Genomic DNA, 22,393 nt, shown 5'->3' on the forward strand with positions numbered 1-22,393 from the left:
TTTTTGGCTTTTGATTTCATCTTCTCCTTCTATTATACAGTAAAGAGATCTGCTTCAATTCAATCATGCTTCAAATAAGGATCTGAGATTCATTCTTTGGAATGGGTTGGAAAACACAAAACAAACATTATTCTTTCAAATACTAATCCTGTAATTGCCTCTTGATTTTCATTCTTGCCCACCAGATTACAAATCTCTGGGGGAAAGGGGGAAGAAGACAAGAAGGAAAGGAGAAGGGGAAGAAAAACTGATCCATTTTAGAATTTAAATTATTTAATCTTTTTTATTATACTTGACCTACTGTTAAGACAATCTATAACAAAAAGAATAGAGTATATTAGCACACACAGTATAATCAGACTAGTAACCAGGAAACGATACAAAATGGTCCTTTGGCCATCTATACTTTCTAGAGCAGTAGATCACTTAAATTCACTTACCACGCCCAGAAATAATGCCTTCTAAAGCCCTGAATATCAACTAAGACAAATTATGCCAATTGTGATTTCTCACATATACTCAGATTGCACAAGAGAAAGCTTTAAATGTGATAATTTTTAAGTTTAGACTTAAAATTCCTTAGATTAAAAACTACAAAAGGGAGTAAACAGCAAGCCAAATGATTTAAGAGCAAAACTCATTTAGAAAGCATTATATGTATCTAAATGTACATGAACATGATTATATACATATATGAAAACTGTGCAAATTTATGGCATTCTAAATAATTCATTTTAGTACAGTTTTGGCATTTAAACAGATCAAATCAAGCTTTAAGCTAATAAGAACGTAACTTTTATTTTTAATTTTTTAAATAGAAAAAGGTAGCTAAACACAAAGTACAGATCAGAAAACCCTCATTTAATACAGATTTTGAAAAAATAAAAAAATTTGTAATAGGTGGCTTTCTATCTCACACTAAAATGTAAAATAATACCTCTTTCCCAGATCTATACTCCAAACTTAGTTAACAACCTAAAGACTGTTTAAATCTATGAAACAATCCACCATGACCAATTTAAATTACCCAGGAAAGGGTAGGAGAGGGGATTAATAATCAGGGCCAGTTGCACACAGATGGAAAAATGCTTGCAGTCACTCCCAAATAGAATCCTACATTACATATAAATCGCAATGAAAATAAAAGTGCCTAACGTTATAGAACTGTGAGATTTTGTTTTAAAAAAAAATCAATAATAATAAAAATAAACCGCTGGGTATCACTGGTGCACATGGAATAACATAACACATAAGGATGATAAGGCTGGAAAATACGGAAAAACAGTTAAGACTCGAAACACAAGTTTACTTTTAAAAAACCAAAAAAGTTTGCCAGAGAAATAAATGCTCAATAGAAAAGCAGAACTTTCAGCAGGATGGCCTTTTAGACCAATCTGAAACAACACGGACACACCCTACCCCACCCCCAACCTATCACAAATTCTAGGTGATGTAAAAAGAAGGGAAAAAGGTAAAATCAAAGTAAAACACTTCTTCCCAAATCTCATGTCCCAGTGAATTTAGTGGGACAGAGTCCCCAACACTGAACTTTGTCCCCCTGGCATTTCTCCTTTACCAACATCACCTCCGTTCTTCTGTTAGGACGTCTGTTCCATCTATCCTGTCTACTCCCAGGAAACCCAATCTCCTGGAGCCAGCATTTAATGAACACAGGAGAGAATCCTGGAGTCAAATGAAGGATATACATTTCGCCAAAAGCTCTAAGTTAACAACCAAGAATGTAGACCTCAAATTCTTATTCTCAATTCAGCATCTGGTGATCAGTATTTGGCACTCGCTGGAAAAATAAAGGTCTAATCAGAATTTCGGAGCTGAGGCAGATGTGGTTAAATCATAACTCGGTTATCTGCAGTCTATGATTTGGTTTCAAGCTCCAAAGGCAGGCACAGGTAGCCACACCCACACGCTTCAGAATTGGAGGAAACACTAGTAACAAGATACAAAAAAACCAGGCGATGAGCTTGACAAAAATTCTGATTAAGAGGAAAAAAAAAAGAAGAAAAGAACTCGACAAATCATATCCATCCAATAATTAGCAAAAATGGGCATTTTTCCACCCTTAAACTAGTTTAAATACAGGCAGATGTCTTTCTACTCTACTAAGATTTTTCTAGATCTGTTTCTCCTCATCCTCAGAGCTTAATGAGAAATCATTTATTCTATAAAGAAACACAGCATATATGGCCACAGTCTAAAATATGCTTATGATAACCGGAAAATTAGGTCACTTAAAAAAAAAAATCTTGCACTGTTACACCATTACTCTACGGTAATTCACGTGGTGCAGGGATGCGCCCTCACCAGGAAGCAGGGCCCGCGCTGCCTAGGTTGAACACTAACACTGCACACAGAGAAGCAGTAACAGCAAAGTCTCCACAGAACTCTTTCTATTTATTTAACTGTGTAGGAGCATTCAGTCAATGCTCCAAATTAAAAACGGTGCAATAAAAGCAACTTTTAATATAAACAGACGAGAAGCTGCGGTACCAGCGGCCACATGGCGCTGTGAAGAGGAAGAGAAAGCAGTCTGCAGCAGGGAGGCCTGGACTTGGGGGTGGGGGGTGGGGTGGGAAGGGAGGCACAGGAGGCCCATCTCAGACAGACAGCGACACAAAACTGTTGTACTGCTGGATGTTTCGTTTGAGGATATCTGAGCACGGGCCAAGAACGCGTTCGAATCTGGGTCGGTCCAGCTTCACACACTTCAAGGGGCCACGAGCCACCACCGTGGCAGCACGAGGACGATTCATCAGGAGCGCAATCTCACCTGGTGAGGTGAGAAGACAAGAGGAAGGGCTGGTGAGCATTAGGTGTGTGGGGGGGCGGGGGAACGCTCACACAGGGGCACACTTCTGACAGAATTAAGAAGACAATTACTTATTTGTCCTATTTGTCCTAGTAATAACTTAGGACAGGCCACATGACATCTGCACTTTAAAAAAACAACCAACCAATTGATAGATAGGAGACAGTCACTTGATTATTAACAGGGTCAAGGTCAAAATCTCATAGGCTCTCTGAGAGCCAGGAAGGAAAACAATTAAAATATAAACTTTGAAAGAAAGACAAAACTAAGTCTATGCTATCTCACTGAGAGGAGACTTAGGCTACGTATTTATTTCAAGGAAATGCACATACCAAAATAATCAGAAGGCCCCAATCTTCCCACTTCAACAAATTCTTCATTTTCTGACCGACGCTGTAGCACAGCAGCTGAACCCTATAATAAAATCACCAAAACAGCAAAACAAATACTTTCAAATCCAGGGTGACATTTTAAATATCCTATGCAATTTTGACTACTTTGTTAAAAAAAGAAGGAAAAAAAAAAGGACTCAGCAGGCATTTCAATCCTCCTGCCCACGTGAAAGATAACCAAGTCCCGCCAGGAGCTTTAAGCCCATCTACCCAGCAGCTGCTGCTGGGAGGTTCTCCTCATCACGCTAAGGACCCTAACAGGCTCAGACTCAGGTTAGCAAACTGCAGCCAGAGAGCCAGACCCAAAATCACTACATATTTTTATAAATAAAATGTTATAGGAACAATACACCAATTCATGTACACACTATCTATGGCTACTTTTGTACTATGATGAAGAGCTGAGTCTTTGCAACAGAAACCCTATGGCTCACAAAAACCTCAATGACTTACCAACTAGCCCTTCACAGAGTCCCTCGACTCCTGCCTTAACCAATTAGCATCCACTGAAGCCACATTCAAAGAAAATCTGCTCTTTCGCTCTGCTGGCAGGCAAGAACATCTATCTGCTGTACATTTCCATGAATCGTGAAGATATAAAACACAGTAACTGTCAGAATTTAAATACTTGCCTTCAATCCTTGTTTGCCAAATAGTCCAGATATATGATTTTAACAAGGATGGTAAAGAACTGTACTGGTCATGCTAAACAGTTGAGTTTACTTTGGCTTGTGTGATAAGCAGAGTAGGCTATAACTTCGTGAAAGCCCTTCTGACTCAAACCTACTTTAAGTGTGGTGGCCGGGCAGAAAACCAAACAGCACCACTTCAATTTTTTAATAAAATCATCAGGTATTCTTTAAAAAAAATGAAGCTATAAACCAGAATTAGCTCCTTTATTCTCTCTTATACTATACACAAGTTTGTTTTTTTTTTTTTTTTTTTTTTTAAGGATCCAGCGCAAACGCCTTTACCTCTAAAATAATGAAGAACTCATCCCCTGGTTCTCCCTGTACCACAATCTTCTGCCCGTCTTCAAATTGAACGGGTTCCAATGCATCAGCTACCGTGAGACGTTCCCACTTGTCCAGAGATTCTGAAATGCAAGAATCAAAAAGAATTTCTCTACATTAGTTGTCACTGCTAAAAATGCCAAAACAAAACTACAAAGAGAATCAGACAGCTGTGCCCATCCAATAGTCCAGTAGTGTTGCAGGTCAAACATGGCACCTCTCCTCAATTACCTCAAGTCTCAACAAGATCCTATTACTTACAGGTAACCCTTAGATCCTTACTTCAGGAGCCCAGTGGCCAGGTTAATTTATATCAACAGCACTCAATGGTAAAGGAATAAAAAAATGTAATCATCAAAAAAAAAAAAATGTAATCATTAAGTCTTCCTAAATGCAAATCAAACCTACAAGATATACAAGACCCAAAAGTCATAGTGTCACCAACCGTACCATTCCAAAGGTTCGCAGCAATAACTTCTCTATTTAAATCCTAAGTTGAATGTATTTATGAAACCAACGAGGAGGACTAGACAATAATTTCAGTTCCCAAAGGCCAAACTAAAACTCAAGTCACTAAGTAAATGTAACCCTTTCAGAAAAAGGGAAAAGGTGCATTGGGTTGAACAAAACAATAGCAGCAGATGATTACCTAAGAATCACCACCCCCCAGGAAAGAACAGGTTGCAACAGCATTCTAAGGCCACGAAACCAAATTCAACTATCTCCTATTAATCTGCTTTAGTCTAAACTTCACCAAACTTCTAGCACTTTTTCAGAGAAAGCCAGAAAATGACACCTAATCTTTCTATCAGAGAAAAGGCATTCTCAGCAATAATCACTTTCCTGAACCAATAAACTCATCGACAGACAAGAGACACAGATATCATAGGAGGAATGACTACCAATGTTTGTCATCAAAGGAGGACACTTTTAGCCTTCCTGTCTCTCCCAGAGGGATGAATAAGTAGCATGTAATTCCAGAAAGCTTTTCCCAGGTCCACCATTTCCAGTTTTAATAGGTATGTCACATACTAGCAAGTTAAATACACTGTAAAACTACTTCTAACTTCAACTTTGTATCCTATATATTTTGCATTATTATTAATTAATTGGGAAAAAGTGAGTTGATAACCGGAGCAGTTCTTATGTAATACAACAGGTTCTCCTTAACTGTTACCAACACTTCAATGATTCTCCATGCAATCTTCCAAAACTCACCTAAAATAGATACTTTACTAAGAAACTCCTCATACATCTTCCGCTTTCTCAGAGTGCTTCCCTATAAATGAAAAAAAAAAAAAAAAGTCAACTCAAAAATGTGTAATTATCACATAATGCTATGGAACAATAAACATTAAGTGTTAAGTAAACAAAAAACGTCAAAGCTTGTTGCCACTTCCTGATACAGGATTTTTTTTCTTCAGGTTGGTAATAGTGAATCCTCTGTTGAACTCAATAAAAACCTTAGTAACTTGCTCTTAAAGGTAACACCAGGCTAGGGGCACCCAGGTGGCTCAGTTGGTTAAGAGTCTGACTTGATTTTGGTTCAGGTCATGGTCTCAGGGTTGAGATTGAGCCCCAGGTTGGGCTCCATGTGCTGGGCATGAAGCCTGTTTGGGATTCTCTCTCTGCCTCTCCCTTCTCCTTCCCTCCCCACTTAAAAGAAAGAAAAAAGAGTAACACCAAACATATGGCCAAGGAAGGTGACTAATACCACCAGTTAGTGAAATACCAAATAATCAGTTCTCAAAAAAACCAACCAACATAAATGTGTGACTATAGCTGAATATATTTCCAGGCCAGGGTTCTTCCCCACAACCCCAATCCTTCACAGAGGGAAATAAAATTGCTACCACTTATATACCTCCCACCAAAAACCATGCCATAGCCCCAAACCTAACCAAACTGTCTTATCTGTAATGTTTGTTAAATATATCTGGGAGAAGGAGAAGGGTAAACATAGTCCTCTGTAATATCTTTACATGCACATACATTACTTATCTATACATACACATCCCCAATACAGAGTATATTCAAAGTACGTCCAACCGCACTGTCAAATAGACTGATTGATAGGCACTGCATAAATTTACAGAAATCATTTAGGATGACTAATGCCATTAGCTGGCACTTAGACATCTAAAGCTACCTTATAAATCTGTCACAAAGTTCTCAAAAAGTCTGACTATTACCAGCAGATTGTTCCGATGGGTTTTATTACTGTTTACTCATTCAGCGAGAGGGGACATTTGCACTACTGATAACCCACTTGCAGCTGAGGGAAGCCGATTACTTCTGAATAGCTTTAAGTCACTTTATGCACTTGGAAGTAGCACCTGTCAAGCTATCTCAAGAGCAAAGATAAAGTGAACATGGGCAAAGGGACAGACTTCCAATGAGCTGACCATTACACGTCACAATGTTTCCCATGCTTTTTTTGGCCAGACGTTTGTTCTATAAGATCTGGTGATATTACTCAAACATTAGGTACACGGAATGGAATTCTAAATCACACTCTAAAAACCTCGCCATCTCACCATGAGGATTCTTCTATAGCTGTCTCGGTCGATACCCCACAATTTCACATTTGTCTTTGCTTTGACTGTGGCTGCTCTAGGTGTTCCGTAGATCAAAGCAAGTTCCCCAAAGCTCCCTCCTTCCCCAACACTGGTTGCCCATTCGTTGTTGACATAGACCTAAAATACAAATGACAATCAGTTTTTTCTACATATGCAAACTCAGAAGTATTAAAAACCTGTAAAAATTTCTAAGGGGTCAGAATCCTGAATTTTGTTCAAAATACAGAATATATCATGTTTTTATACAGCAGAGCAAAACAGTTAATGTCTAACAGTGAGTTAAATAAACCCAGTGTGTCTGATTTCCCTGGTTTAACTACCTAATAAGAAAAAGTTCCCATAGAGATGATCAGGGCAAAAAGGTAAACTAAGCATTACCAACCACATATATTTACAGAGTGACTATGTTAAGCATCTCACCTGCAGAAGGCACTGAACTAACAATCCTCTGACAGCAATGCTGTTATTATCTGCATTTCACTTGTAAACAAGACTTCCAGAATCAAGAGAGCTGCACCAAGTCTCAGTGCTAATGACCAGGTAGGACGGAGCCCCTCCCTTACATCTGTCTTACCACATAGCACACACACACATATGCTTCAACCGTGACTCCAGCAAACATTAAACCGAGGAGCAACTGGGTGGCTGTTAGTTATATGTCCATCTCTTGATTTAGGCTCAGGTCATGATCTCAGGGTTGTGAGACAAAGCCCTGCATCAGACTCCACACGGGCATAGAGTCTGCTTAAGATTATCCCTCTCCCTCTGGTCCTCCTTCCCCCCACTCTCATGGATATGCAATGTTTTCTCTCAAAAAAAAAAAAAATTATTAACCTGAATGTCTAGCTAAAGAAATTATCTTCAGTAAAAGTTTCCGTCATTAAAATATTTAGCAAAAGACGTTAATGGAATTTGACATGCAAGGGTTATAACAGCCCTTCAGAAATTCTTAATAGTAATAAATATCAATATATTAACTTCTAAGATTATCAGTCTATTTTTGCTATTATTAAATCTTACATCCATCTCTCCTTGATCAATCACATAGAAGTTATCTCCCTCATCACCTAAAAGAGAATAATAAGCGTTAGATTGGCAACATAAAAAAAACACACACATCAGAACTACCAAATTAATGTAAAATAATACATTTATTTTATAGAGGTGCTGAGAGAAAAGTGTGTTATAAATTAACACAATCTTTCAAGGAAAAAAAAAAGTCCAGCAATACATTTTTAAAGTCATAAGACTGATCAATTTTTTTAGTCATCTCATAGTGAACAGCTCTGAAAAATAACTTAAAAAAAAAGCTACATGTGTATAAAGACTTTAAGTCCTACATCATCTGTAACAACCACAAAATAAGAAACAATTCAAAGAGCAAGTAACGAAATATTAGACTGTCACTAAGCTGGAAAATACATGGATTATGGAAACCTACGAAAATATCAAGAATTTTACAAAGTGGGGGAATACCCATAAGGTCAAATCCGTGTCAGTGTACAGGGCAAAAAGGTAAGAAATAGTAGAATGTGGGTGCCTGGGTGACTCAGTGGTTAAGCATCTGCCTTTGGCTCAGATTATGATCCCCTGGTCCTGGGATGGAGAACCACATCAGGTTCCCTGCAGGGAGCCTGCTTCTCCCTCTACCCATGTCTCTGCCTCTCTCGTGAATAAATAAATAAAATCTTAAAAAAAAGAAGAAACAGTAGAAGACACGAACCCTTATAAATACATGGGCTGTATGATTAAAAATGCAAGTGCTTTGCTACTTCCTACTTTATAAGTGATTAATAATCAACATAAAAGATACAAGAAGTATATATGGTTCTGAACTCCCACACAACATTCAAAATTAAAATATAAGAATATCCTTTAAAAGTTACTATAAACAAAACTGTATCAGATACTAGAAAAATAGTAGCCCTTTAGGAAAAGTGTGCCTTTTAGCTCAAGGATTTTAACTTAAATAGGGTCAATTAAGATGATCATGATTATTATCCTTTTTTTTTTAAGAATTTATTTATTCATGAGACACACAGACAGAGAGAGAGAGAGAGAGAGAGAGGGGCAGAGACACAGGCAGAGGGAGAAGCAGGCTCCATGCAGGGAGCCCGACGTGGGACTCAATCCTGGGACTCCAGGATCATGCCCTGGGCCAAAGGCAGGCACTAAACTGCTGAGCCACCCAGGGATCCCTGTCCTTCGTTTTGTTGATGTGGTGTATGGTGTTGATTTGTGAGTACTGGACCATCCCCGCATCCCCAAAATAAAGCCTACCTGATTGTAGTGAATGATCATTTTAATGTACTGCTGAATGCTAATATTTTGTTGAGGATTTCTGGATCTATGTTCTCAGTGATACTGGCCTGCAGTTCTTTTTTTATAGTGTCTTTGTCTTTTGATATAAGGGTAATGCTGGCCTTATAGCATGAATTTAGAAGCTTTTCTTCATCTTCTATTTTTTGGAACAGTTTGAGGAGAACAGGTATTAATTTTACAGGGAACATACCTCAATATAATAAAGGCCACATATGAAAACCCACACCTAACATCATAACCAATGGTGAAAACCTGAGAGCTTTCCCTCTAAAGTGAGGAATAAGACAAGGATGTCCACTCTCCCGCCATTTTTTATTTAACACAGTACCAGAAGTCCTCAGCCAAAGCAATCAGATAAGAAAAAGAAATGAGGCATCCATATTGGTAAAGAAGTTTAAACTGTCACTATTTGCAAATGACATAATATTACACCTAAAAAATCCTAAAGACTCCAACAATAAGCTACTAGAAGTAACAAATGAATTCACTACAGTGGCAGGATACAAAATTAATAGCCAGAAGTCTATAGCATTTCTATACACTAAACAAAGTAGCAGGAAGAGAAATCTAAAAAAACAACACCGGGCAGCCTGGGTGGTTCAGCGGTTTAGCGCCACCTTCAGTCCAGGGCATGATCCCGGAGACCCAGGATGGAGTCCCACGTCGGGCTCCCTGCATGGAGCCTGCTTCTCCCTCTGCCTGTGTCTCTGCCTCTCTCTCTGCCTCTCTCTGTGTCTCTCATGAATAAATAAATAAAATCTTTAAAAAAAATTAAAAAATAAAAATAAAAAAAAATAAAAAAACAACACCATTCACAACTGCACCAAAAAAGAACAAAATACGAAGGAATAAACCAAGGAGGTGAAAAATCTGTACTCCAAAAACTATAAAACACTAACGAAAGAAATTAAAGAGAACAAAAACAACTGGAAAGATATTTCATGTTCATAGACCAAAAAAGAGTTAATGTTAAAATGTCCATACTACGCAAAGCAATCTACAGCCTCAATACAATGCCTGTCAAAATACAAACAGCATTTTTCACAAAACTAGAACAAATAATACTAAAATTTGTATGGAACCACAGAGGATCCCAAATAACCAAAGCAATTCTGACAAAGAACAAAGCTGGAGGTATCACAATACCAGATAGATTTCAAGATATACTACAAAACTGTAGTAATCCAAACAGAATGGTACAGACACAAAAGGTATACATCTATCTATGAAACAAAATAGCCCAGAAATAAACCCACAAGTATATGGTCAATCTATGACAAAGGACAGATGAATATATACTGGGGAAAAGATAGGTTCTTCAACAAATGATGCTGGGAAACCTGGACAGCCACATGAAAAAGAATGAAAATGGACCACTTTCTTACACTATACACAGAAATAAACACAAAATGGATTGAAGAGGTCAATGTGAGACCTGAAACAATAAAAATCCTATAAGAGAACATAATATAGGCAATAATTTCTCTGACATTGGCCATAGCAACATTTTTCTAGATATGTCTCCTAAAGCAAAGGACCACATCAAAATAAAAAGCTTTGGCACAGCAAAGGAAGCCATCAACAAAACAAAACAAAAAAACAAACTACTGAATAGGAGAAGATGTGTACAAATTATATATGCAATAAGGGGTCAGTATCTAAAATATATTAAGAACTTCTACAACACCAAAAAACACAATCTGATTAAAAAATGGGGCACGGGATCTCAATAGACATTTTCCAAAGACATATACATGACTAACAGGCACATGAAAAGATGTTCAAAATCACTAATCATCAGGGAAATGCAAATCAAATCCACAATGATTTATCACCTAACACAAATTATAATAGCTAAAATCAAAATGACACAAAATAAGTGCTGGGGAGGACACAGAGAGAAAGGAACCCTTGTGCACTGTTGATGGGAATATAAATTGGTATAGTCACTGTTTGGAAAGTAGTATGGAAGTTTCTCAAAAAATTAAAAATAGAAATATTTATATGATCCAATAATTCCACTTGTGGGTATTAACCAGGAAAAAAAAATGAAAACACTAATTTGAAAAGATATATACACCCCTATGTCTGTTGTAGTATCGTTTACAATAGCCAAGATATGGAAGTAACCAAAGTGCCCATCAACAGATGAATGGATGAGGAAAACTTGGTGCATATACACAATAGTAGAATATTACACAGCCATAAAAAAGGATAAAATGGTGCCATGTGAAATAACATGGACGGCCTCAAAGGGTATTATGCTAAGTGAACTAAGTCAGACTGAGAAAGATAAATACCATATGATTCTTCTCATAAGTGGAATCTAAAAAAAAAGAAAAGCAAGCACACACACACACACACACACACACACACACACAAATGAATAAACAACTGAAAAGCACAATCAGGCCTATAAATACTGAGAAAAAAACTGATGGTTGCCAGAAGAGAAGAGTGGGAAATTGGGCAAAATGGGTGAAGGGGAGTGGGAGGTACAGGCTTCCAGTTATGGAATGAATAAAGAAATAAAAGGCTCAGTATAAGGGAAACAATCAACAAGATTGTAATAGCAATAAAGGGAAAGTTGGTACTACAACTGTGGTGAATACAGCATAATGTATAAACTTGTCAAACTACCAAGTTGAACACCTGAAAACTAATTTAACTTTGTGTGTCAACTGTACTCAAAAAAAGAAAGAAAAGAGGAAAATCCAACAGTATTATAATAGAAAATAGTGGACTGAAAGAGTAAAATAAAACGTTAATTTAAAAAAAAAAAAATCCTAAATCACACAGTACCACACGACACAGAAGCAGCAGTCCTTACCTTGCTGAATAACCGTCTCTCCAGCAATAAAGGAAACTGGAAACATGGCATCAAAAATATCACTGCAAGAGACGGAAGGCCTCAAGTTACATCTAACCTGCATCTTCTATGGAATTCAAACATTAACCTTAGACAGATTTTCAGCCCAGACTGTTCTCAGGTGAACAATTATTAGTCTTAAAACTTACAATGATGAGACTGGTTTGAGATCACAATTGTACTGAAATAACAGTATAACAAAGAAATTGTACCTACCTTCTCTCATTATCGTCAAGATGTGAAAAGAGCACATTCTTTTCAATGGCTTTAGCCAAAGCAGCCATCGTCTTATAATCCTTTGGTATAACCTAGAAAAGAAGGTCCAATAACAATCCCATAAATGAAAAACAGATTATGTTTCAACATGCATTTCAATTAAATGTCAAGACACATTACAGGATTTAAACTAGACTGCTTTGCCTTGAGTATTTAACACAACATATTTATAATATCTTTGATCTACAAACTACTCAATAAATATTGACTAATTAATCCCCTTGCCTACAACCAAGTCTGTATTTAAATGCTGATATCTGGTTTCTAGTCAACAACTGAAGAACTAAACCATTAACACCTTGACCAAGGTCATTATTCTGAGGCAAAAATAAGCATTTTATGACAATTAGTCATTTTTTTTTAAATTGTGATCATGTACTATTAAATTCATAAGCCTCTTGCCAGGATAAGTCTCTTCCCTGTTCAGGCTAAAAGTTTAACTCAAAATGGCAGGGAGGCTCTTAGGAAGTCAAAAGGATGAATGAAGCTTATAGGACCAGAGGTTAAAAGTCACAACACGAATTATAGGATATCAAAAAACCAACCATGATTCAAAGAAAAAAAAAAGAGTACTCATGCCTCTTCTACTGCAAAACAACATGGAAAAGAAGTCCCCCCAAATACAATTATTCACTGTTATTTCCTCTGATGGCACGTTATTACAGAAACCAGTTCCCCAGCCCCCAAGAACTATACAGGATGAAGTACAGTCCGTCCTATCTGTGTTTTACTCAAACAGTGCATGCGTTCATCAATGTAGGCTAGCGGAGCACCACGTGGGTCCTGAAAACATCTCCGCAGCACGCAGGTAGCAAGATTACCTTTCTAACATATGATGCAGCATCCTCCTCCGTGTAGACTTCGGCACTGATAGCACCTCGTCGCCTCCGGCCCTTAACCACTGGGTTGGGTGGAGGAGGAGAGATTTCATCCTCCCTCGAATCTGCACGGGAGCTTGCTTTCTGCAGATTCTGAATCTGTTTTGCCTCCTCCTGAAAAAAATTACCAGTTTATAAAATGAGATCCTTCAGAGGTAGATTTGGTATTCTCCTATCCCAGTGAGAACCAATCTCCACTTCAAATCTCTTCCTCTACTACCAATGTGAAGGGGGGAAAGGCCGATTCCAAATGCAAAAAAGTAGAGTCAAGTTTGAAAAGAAATACTCTGAAAGCACTCTACTGTTTCCTCAACTGATTATAGATACTATACTTAGTAATAAACAAAAGCCATTAATACAAAGAGACATACGATACAGATAAAAAATTACTCGTTACCGTAATATATTGACAACAATGCTTTGTAATGCACACAACTAATAAAACTGCAAAACAAGATCCTGGAGAATTAGAGTTTTTGTATACTGCTACAGATAGCATGAAGCATGAAGACCCCCTCCAACACACATAGGTACACACATCAAAAGAATGTTACCTAGAAATAACCACTCAGGCACAGCAAAGTGATACAAGAATGGTATCTGGTCACTGATTTAATTAATTAATTAAGTGTTCTCTCTAGATCTGCCATGTCAAGTTCATGCTAGGAAAAGACAGTATCAAAACCAATAGGAGTGTCCTAAGCCTGTGGAATTCATATTCTAGAGCTGGAGACTCAGATAGAAACAAATAACAAAAAATGATGTGATGGTAACCAAGAATTTAAATAAAATCAGATCTAACAATACTTCTACCAACAGAGCTAGAAGCCTTCTTTATTATCAGGGTTTACACCAAGATTAAAACCAAGAACGTTCACCGGTTTTTAAAAACTCATTAAACCAATTCATATAAAAATGGAGACAAACTCTTTAACATTCTTATTTTTCAGATCCAGGGCTTAAGAAGAATTAGCTCTGCAGTAAAGAATGAGTTACTATGCCTGACATAAAATAAGAATGTGTTCTCTACTATGTTCTCATTCATCTGACTCATTTCCAGTATTTTTCTAAACCGTCTTTCAAATTCTAAATGAACTTATTAGCATTTACTGATAATTTTGGAAAAATTTTTGATAAACAAGAAATGTTTAGTTTCTTTTAAATTAAAAGAAAGGTGCCTGGGTGCTCAATTAAGTGTCAGACTCCTGGTTTTGGCTCAGTTCATGATCTCAAGGTTGTGAGGTTGAGTCCCACATCTGGGCTCCCTGCTCAGCAGGGAGTTTGCTTCCCCTCTCCCTCTCCCTCTGCCTCTGCCCCTCCCCTGGCTCACTGGCACTGTCATGCGTGCATGCGCACGTGCTCTCTCTTTCTCAAATAGATAATCTTAACAAAAAATTAACAATAATAAAAGAAATTAAGGAGATACCTGCTTTTTCTACTGCCTCGTATTTAGCCCTGCTTTTGGCATCAAGACAAATAAAAGAACTTATATATGCAGCAACGAAGTCTAGGATGATAACCATCAGCATTAATTTCTATTAGTAGAATCATGCCTGATAGCCTTTTCCGGAGGGAAAGTTTGGCTTTATTTTTCTCATTTCTCTGGATTGTCTAATTTTCAAGTAAGAAAAACATATAACAAAAACAATTTTAATATATTTGTCTACTGAATTACAAATGGATTTACTTCTTAAGCAAATAATCCAATAATTCTACTTCAGGGAATTTATTCTAAGATATGCATATATGGGATAGAACATACAAAATTTTGTAATATATACAAAATTATTGTTTAGAACAGTAATAAAACAGTGGAAACAAATAAAATGGCCCTCGACGGAATGATTAAACTATAGTCTAGCCATACAATAGAATACCATGCACCTGTTGGAAAATAAGAAGCTCTTTTATAAATGAATTTGTAGGTAAATACCTATATCTTATCTATGGAAAACTCACTGCATTCAAGGAAGACAACAGAGTGGGAAGGAGATTTTTTAAAATATATTTATATACTATTATCATACATTCTTACACATATAAAATATATTTCATATATTATATGCTATATTGCCCCCATGTTTGTATAAAATGTACCGTATTTCACTGTATTTTATTATGTCACACCCTTTTGTGCCTGTAAAATTTTGAAACATATGCAAATATGCAACCAATTTTTAAAAAATATATTTTCCAGAAAACTCACTTCATTTTCATTCTGGTAATTCCAATGACCAGTAAGCTTTTCCCATTTCATACTAATACAGAACTGTAAAACTCAAGTTTCCCCAAATTTAGTTTAAGACCATAAATAAAAACATTCTACCCCCAAAAATCTGTCATTGACCTTTCATAAAAATTTCATGAAAAATTACACAAATAACATCTCACTTGAAACTGTATCTAAATGAATTTTTAAGATAATTTTTAAGTACCGAAAGCATTTTGATTTTTAACTTCGTTTCATGGATTCTCTTTAAACAGCAATCACACATAACCTACTCTTGACAACTTAGAGCCACTGAGATCACATAGAGTACAGATTAGGAATCATTTTTATTTCCTTTTTCTTGCTGTTGTCATTCTGCCATCAGCCTCTTCCCTCAAGTTGTCCCACTTATTAAAAGCCAAAAAAACACACAAAAAAACCCAAAAAACTCCTCCTGCCACTGGCTACTGGCACTCTTTAAGTTCTGGAGTTCTAAGCTGCCCCAGCCACTGACTTAACCCGTTCTCAACAATTACTTGTTCCCTCCCTGTCCTACCCCGTTCCACTCTTCCCTGGAGGTGAAATAAACTTCCAACCAAATGGACTTGGAGTTTGGCCATGACTTGCCTTGGCCATGGAATATAAATGGACCTGCCATCCTGTGTCCACTTTTATGGTCTGCTCCCCTTGAGCTGCTGGTCCTTCTCTGCCTCGAGAACAACACATTCTATATAGTGGCGGCTCCTTCCACTCAGCCCCAGAACAAGACCTGTGGAGTCACGAAGGCAAGAAGGGCTGAGCCCAGAAGAGCTGTACATGATAAAGAAATAAGGCTTTTGTAGTAAGCCACTAAAATTGGGGGATTGTATATATAGAGTAAATCACTGAAATTGGGGGGGGGTTGTATGCTGCCACAACAAAATCTAGCTATGACACTGCATGACCCCAGCCACGTAACTCCATTTCTTAGTTTTACCTGCTACCTCTTAAATCGGTGATAATCACCTAGCTGACATATTTGAAATAATGAGAACGTATTTATGCAAAGTGCTTGATACAGTATCTGGCACACTGGAGACACCCAATGGACACAGCTATTAAAATTCCTCTATCAGACACACAAGGGTCTAATAAATATATGCATAAATGAGGACTTAAATTCCAGGAGACAGTCCTAAATAAAATGCAGAAGCTTTCAATGGACCAACTGTGAGTTTTTTGGTACATTTCTTACTGAGTAGCTGAGGGTACCAGAAACATGACCCCTGGTTAACATAGGAAAGGAGGTGACAAAAATGTGACTGTACATTTTCAGACACAAAAACCTAACACCTAATGTACAGAACAGTGATCTGTTGAAAAGTTGAAAATCTAGTTGCTTCAAAGCCCAGATACCTACATTCAATGCTGGCTAAAGGAAAGTGTCCAAGTGAATCAAGAACCTTGATATATAGTAAAGATTGGGTTAGGCTACAACTTCTTTTAAGAGGTAAAGAAGCCAAAAGAAACACATAAAATCTAAAAATCCCATCTGCAAAAACAAAAAACAAAAAAAAAAAAAAACACGTTAATAACGATTTCTTGCTTTCCCTGTTGTTTAGTGCTTTAACAGTGCTATGGTAAGCCCAGGCTTTGCAACTAGCACCACACATTCAACACTCCCTATAAAAAGACACTCACTTAATGTCTCACCAACTTCATTCCCTCACTTGATGGGTTTCTATTGATGTCCGAAGTGAAGAGGGATCAACTTACAGTGACCCATTTCAGAACCAGATCTCCAGGAACGCACTTTATTTCCAAAACAGGGAACGCCCATGGCAGCCTGGCTCTACAGTATTTCATAAACTTATTTGTAAATAGCTTAAAAAGGAGAAAACCAGACTTTCTAACACAATTCTAAGACAGCAAGGCTACATCCATGGGGACTGTTTTTTGTTGTTGCTAATTATTTTAATTGTGGCAGTAAACACCAATTGTAATAAACATCTTTTCAACAAAACAGTAGGAACTGTCTGATTACTGAGCTACCTAAGTATTTTTTAAGTCCTAGTATAAACAAATTCTTGTACTGATAAAGTATGCTACCTAAAAGATTTTCCAAACAAATGAGATGTATCACAAATACTTCTATTACGCAATTAGATAATTAATGATCATATCCCAAAGAAATGCCTCCCAATTGGTTCATAATCACTAAGAACATCAAAACTTCAATATGCATAAGAAAACCTGTAAACTCCTCACGCTGATTTACAGAAACAAATCAAACTACTCAAAACATTTAACCTTCCAGGCGTTCTCATTCATCATTTCTTGAGGGAAGTGAAATTAAAGCACTGCCCTTGATTACCATTTTGCTTAGAAGAGCATACACCATAGAGCATACACTATGTGCTCAGGTCACAGTGACATACACGCGAGGAAGACAAACAACAAAGAATAAAAACCTAATTAATTTTTTTTCAAGAGGAAACACATCCTGAACAAAACCATAAATAAAGTAAAATTCTGATAACCGCTGATCTTAATAGCTCTGCTTTATAGTCGAGTCATCTGAGCTATACTAGTATCTGCACTACTGCAGACTTCTCTAATTCAGAACTTCTGGTATGTCAGTCAGAAGCTAAACTCAAATGCTTCATTACATTGGTTTTAAGGTTTATTAAGTGCATTTGCTTGGTTGAAGACAAAAGCCATTAACTGCTTCCAAGTGCTGCAGAATTTCTCTTGTCATACAACTGCTACTTCTGATCTACTGGATCTAATTGTTTATTTTACTTGATCATTTTTACTGATTCAAACAGTTACAAAGAACTATGTGTAGAAGCCCTCTGTTACCCAACTAAACTTGGCATACAGGTTTGTTTTATGATCAATTCTACCAATCACAAAGTTAAAAATTACTACAAATGCCTTAACTGCATTAACTGCATTTCTTTTTTGAAATTCTGTTTTAGATTTCTTATTCGGTCAGAAATCCTTTTCTTCCAAATGGTACAAATTAGCGACATTCTACAGAGTTACATTTAACAACTGTCAGGGTCATCTTCTCCCCACACTTATTTTTACCTTCTCCAGCCTCTCAAAGTATTCCCTGAGGAATGCCATGGGTCTCTCAGGTCGAGCAGTGCACAACTGCACAATAGAATCCTTCAGCAGTGCCTGAATGTTGTGCTTCTGGACATAGAGCTCACATTCCCGGAGGCTGCGCTCCTCCTCACTGGTGGCAGTGCTGCCAGACGCCATGGTTCTCTACGAGGAAAAAAAAACACACATATGCTTGTATAAACTATTTCTAAAGAGCAAATGCCAATTTGGCCTCTGGCTTCATAAATTCATCAGGCGACTGCTACACAAGAACTTTTTTTCCCCCCTAAGTTTTTTTTTTTTTTTTCATGGGGCAGTGGGAGCTCAGGAATAAAATATGTAGGAAAACAGCATTCTCCCAAAGAAGTGTTTCATTTCGTTCCTGCTGCAGGATCTCATTCTGCAGGCAGCAAAGGTAAAAGGCAAGAACCTTGAGCTCCTGGGAGGAAGTATGAGCCACTATCCCCTGCAGAGGCGGGCTGCTGAGGAGTCAGGCCCCTCAGGGAATTTCATTCAGTTCTCCCCCTGCAAAAGAACTCATGATGACGTGGGGAGTGTGTAAATGGTAAACAGGACAGAGAATTACGAGGGCACACAAGTCGGCTCTAAGTGAAAGCAAGTAAGCGCAATGAAGAACATCTGACATTCCCCATGCATACAACTCCTACCCTAGGGGAGTGTCCTAATGTCACTAGCAAACCACCAGAGCAAAGTATCTCATTAGCCAACTACCAGCATAATCCCAAATTCTAAAAACACAAAAGGAACCCCACATGAGTTTTACAAGAAGCCTTTTATTCCAGACTCTTCTATAAAATTTCAGCCCTAAATAACAGCACACACTAACATAACACGCCAGTAAGAGAAAAAAATTCTGCAGGGAAAAAAAAAACAAAAACAAAAAAACACCTTACCAATTAAATCAAAAAAGATTTGGACAAGTAAATGTCAAACACTCTCTTTGGCTGGACAGGAAAAAATGCTAGAACAGGTTAAATTTTAAACTTACATGAAGATTCAAGAGATAAACTGCATTAAATGAACTCGAGAGGATTCCAACTACCTTGATATAAAGTAAAATAAGTAGAAATATTAGAGTGAGCAGCTGACTTTACCTAGGAATTAAAAGCTTAATAATTTAACAACACAGTCATAAATTATTTTCCTCCTGACTTCTAATTATTAAGCATTTAAGATAAGAAAATAAAAGTGAGGCCCTCTCTCTCCCCAACTGGATTCAATACAAATCAGTTTTTTTTTTCCAAATAAAATGCACACAAAATCAGAGATGAAACTGTAAGTTTGGAAGAAAAAAGAAATACCAAAATCAAGAGCCAAATGCTACACTGTTAGTCATTTTGTTTTGACAACTTTCATGACAAAGGTCAACATCAAGCAGACTAACAGACCATGAGAAAGTTTGTGGCTCCCTGACAAGCACATAAATTAAAAGCCACAGGGGAAAAAAAAAAAAGAATCTTGCTACTGCTACTTCAGAAATATACATTCAAAAAAATGGGGGGGAGGGGTAGTTTGCTTTGGATTTATACCAGGCACTTTGGCAGGTCAGACAATCCCATGAACTGATAATCCACTTCGGTAGAATTTTCTGCATGTAAGATAATACAAAAGGCCACCAAGAGCAATGATAAAATCAGATCCTTTATGCTTCAAAATACTCGGTGATATTTCACGAATATCACCAATACATGTACTCCACTGGTCAAAGAAATCAAAGATCAGGTCTTTGGCTGGTAGAAATGAAAAGAACCGGGTCTAAGGAGTGAAACGGGCTTTCTGTCTCAAACACTGTATCAGAAAGCACACACCAGTGCTGTTAAAGCAGCACACTAACAAGGACCCTCCAAGACTGACGTCATCACTGAACCCCCTCAAACCCAAACCTAAGTCTTCACACCTTTAATGGGGTAGACCTAGGTGAACTCCCTACCTGTCCTTAAAACTAGAGAGCCCGACACTTTGGCTTCTCCCTCCCCGCCCCCCAGCCCAAAAATCATTCACCTACTTTGAAACTTTTCACTGCACTCCTAGCGACCCATCAGGAAACACTCAAGATTCTTTCTTTTTTGGAAACTCAACTGCGATAACGAAATTCCGTTTCGCGAGGCTTGCACGCGGGGAGATAACAGAACGCGCTGCCGGGAAACGTGCTGATTCAGACCGCAGCCCCCGAGACCCGCGGGGAACACCTCCTCTGGGTCCTCTCCGCCGAGGAGTCTCCGGGCGTCACACCTGCGCCGCGCCGCGGGGGCTAATGGGGACCACGTACTCCCCTTTGGTCGAGAGGAAGGGCGGGAGCGTGCCCTCCACTTGGCTCGCGCCGCCGTCACGGCTACAAAATGAAGAAGGGAGGCCTGTCCTTCCTTCATCCTCCTCTGGTCGGGAGGCCACAAGGGTGGCGAATTGCAGGGGAACCGGGGAACCGGGGGGGGGGGGGGCGGGGAGGGGATCGGGAAAGGCTAGGTGAAAGGGGGGACAAAAAGGGAATTTAGAAGCCGGGCCAGAATCCCGCTGGGGGTGGGGGTGGGGTGGGGGCGGGGTGGGGGCGGGGTGGGCTCCCAGGGAGGAGAGGAAGCCCCCGCTGGAGAGGACAAGGAGACACTAGAAAGGGGAAAACGCCGACTGCCGAGTCTCCACATCAGCCCGACACGCCGGGGCAAACGACCGGCGGATTCCAGTAAAATCGAGCCGCTGTCCTTCAGGAAACGGGGGAGGGCGAGCGAGGCGGCCGCGGCGCGCGGGTGCGGAGGCGGCGGCGGCGGAGGCGGCGGGGGCGCGACGGCCGCGGGGGGCGGGGGGCCCGGGGCCGCGGCGGCCGCTGAGCCCCGCGCCGGAGCAGCTCGGGGCCGGGGGCGCGGCTCGCGGCGCGAGGCCCGCGGGGAGGCGTCCGCCGAGGCCCGGGAGGGGCAGGGGGTGCGGCCGTCCCCCTGCAGGTCGCTCCCCGTGACGCCATCTTGGATCGGTCCAGCGCCCCCAAACGGGCGGCGGGGCGGCGAGGCGGGGCGCGCCGGGGCTCCCAGCCGACCCCACTCACCTGGGGACGGGCGGCGGCGGACGCGGGGCGGCGAGTGCGAGGCTGCGGCTAGCTGAGCTCTCCCGGCGCTCCCCTCCTGGCCCGGCTCTACTCCGCGATAGCGGCTCCGCGGCGGCTCCACCGGAAACGACCCGGCCGCGGCCAATCAGCGCGCGGCTGCTGACGTCAATGCGCCTCGCTCTGGCCAGAGCCGTCGCCTTGGCAACCTTAAAGGCGCTGAGGCCCGGCTTCCCCTCCCGCCTCTCCTGGAAGGACCTCGCCCCTCCGCGCCCTAGAATCGTTCTCCTGCTCTCCTTTCCGCCGCACCTGGCCCCTCACTGGCAGCCCTGCCGTCTCGCCCGCCTCTCATCCTTTCCGCAGCTCTCCAGCCCGGCGCTCCCCTCCTTCCGTCCACCTGCAGCCCCCGCCCGCCCCTTACCTGTCTGCTCTACCTGGACGCCGCAGGTCCCCCTGCCTCCTCCTCCTGCTCGTTCCCCGGCTCTCGGCGCGGCTCTCGGGAGCTCCCCTCTCTCCTCGGCCCCTCGCCTCCTCTCCTCCCTCGCCGCCTCTGCCTTTTCTCCCTCCCTTTTCTACCCCACCCCCCCCCCAGCCGGGCCGACCCACGTGGGGCGTCTCGGATGACAGGTGGGCGACTCCGCCCCGTGGCCCCCGCCGGGGGAGGCCGCGGGCCGGGGGCGGGGAGACTCCTGCGGTTCCCAGGCCCCGGAGGAGGCGGCGGCCGCGGCGGATCTGCGGCAGCTGTGCGGCGGCCGAGCGCGGGCGGGTGCCCAGGATGCGCACTCCGGGCCGCGCATCCTGTGCCCCGCCGACTCCGCGCGGGCCTCCGGGCCGGGCCCGCCATCCGGCGCAGGAAATCCGAGCCCTGCCCAGTGTGTGCCCCGCT

At 40.4% G+C, this 22,393-nt stretch overlaps 1 protein-coding gene across 6 annotated transcripts; it reads right to left on the reverse strand.

Annotated features, from left to right (window-relative positions):
- Window positions 1-255: 255 nt before the first annotated feature.
- PRKAR1A (protein kinase cAMP-dependent type I regulatory subunit alpha) lies at window positions 256-22,143 on the reverse strand. Of its 6 annotated transcripts, none has more exons than XM_072746746.1 (12): window positions 20,478-21,176; window positions 19,465-19,514; window positions 18,438-18,620; window positions 13,100-13,270; window positions 12,219-12,310; window positions 11,964-12,025; window positions 7,832-7,878; window positions 6,770-6,928; window positions 5,451-5,511; window positions 4,194-4,315; window positions 3,160-3,241; window positions 256-2,788 (listed from the first exon to the last, which is right to left on the reverse strand). In XM_072746746.1, the coding sequence occupies exons 3-12, from the start codon at window positions 18,612-18,614 to the stop codon at window positions 2,616-2,618; spliced, it is 1,146 nt and encodes a 381-aa protein (XP_072602847.1). In that variant the 5' UTR covers window positions 18,615-18,620; window positions 19,465-19,514; window positions 20,478-21,176; the 3' UTR covers window positions 256-2,615. The 6 variants fall into 6 exon arrangements, with proteins under 6 accessions (XP_072602847.1, XP_072602848.1, XP_025855431.1 ...); XM_072746747.1 differs by having other exon boundaries at window positions 19,465-19,518; window positions 20,556-20,935; XM_025999646.2 differs by lacking the exons at window positions 19,465-19,514; window positions 20,478-21,176 and adding an exon at window positions 21,929-22,143.
- Between the last annotated feature and the right edge of the window lie 250 nt (window positions 22,144-22,393).

Source organism: Vulpes vulpes, chromosome 2 (genome assembly GCF_048418805.1).
Source record: "Vulpes vulpes isolate BD-2025 chromosome 2, VulVul3, whole genome shotgun sequence".
Taxonomy (NCBI): Eukaryota; Metazoa; Chordata; class Mammalia; order Carnivora; family Canidae; genus Vulpes; species Vulpes vulpes.

Bases quoted from the DNA above. Each gene is read 5' to 3' on its own strand.
- PRKAR1A (XM_025999646.2), bottom strand. From the start codon at position 18,614: ATGGCGTCTGGCAGCACTGCCACCAGTGAGGAGGAGCGCAGCCTCCGG. The intron at 12,311-13,099 runs GTAATCTTGCTA...CTTCTTTTCTAG, and splicing joins CTGCATCATATGTTAGAAAG to GTTATACCAAAGGATTATAA. The intron at 7,879-11,963 runs GTAAGGACTGCT...ATTCTCTTTTAG, and splicing joins AGAGACGGTTATTCAGCAAG to GTGATGAGGGAGATAACTTC.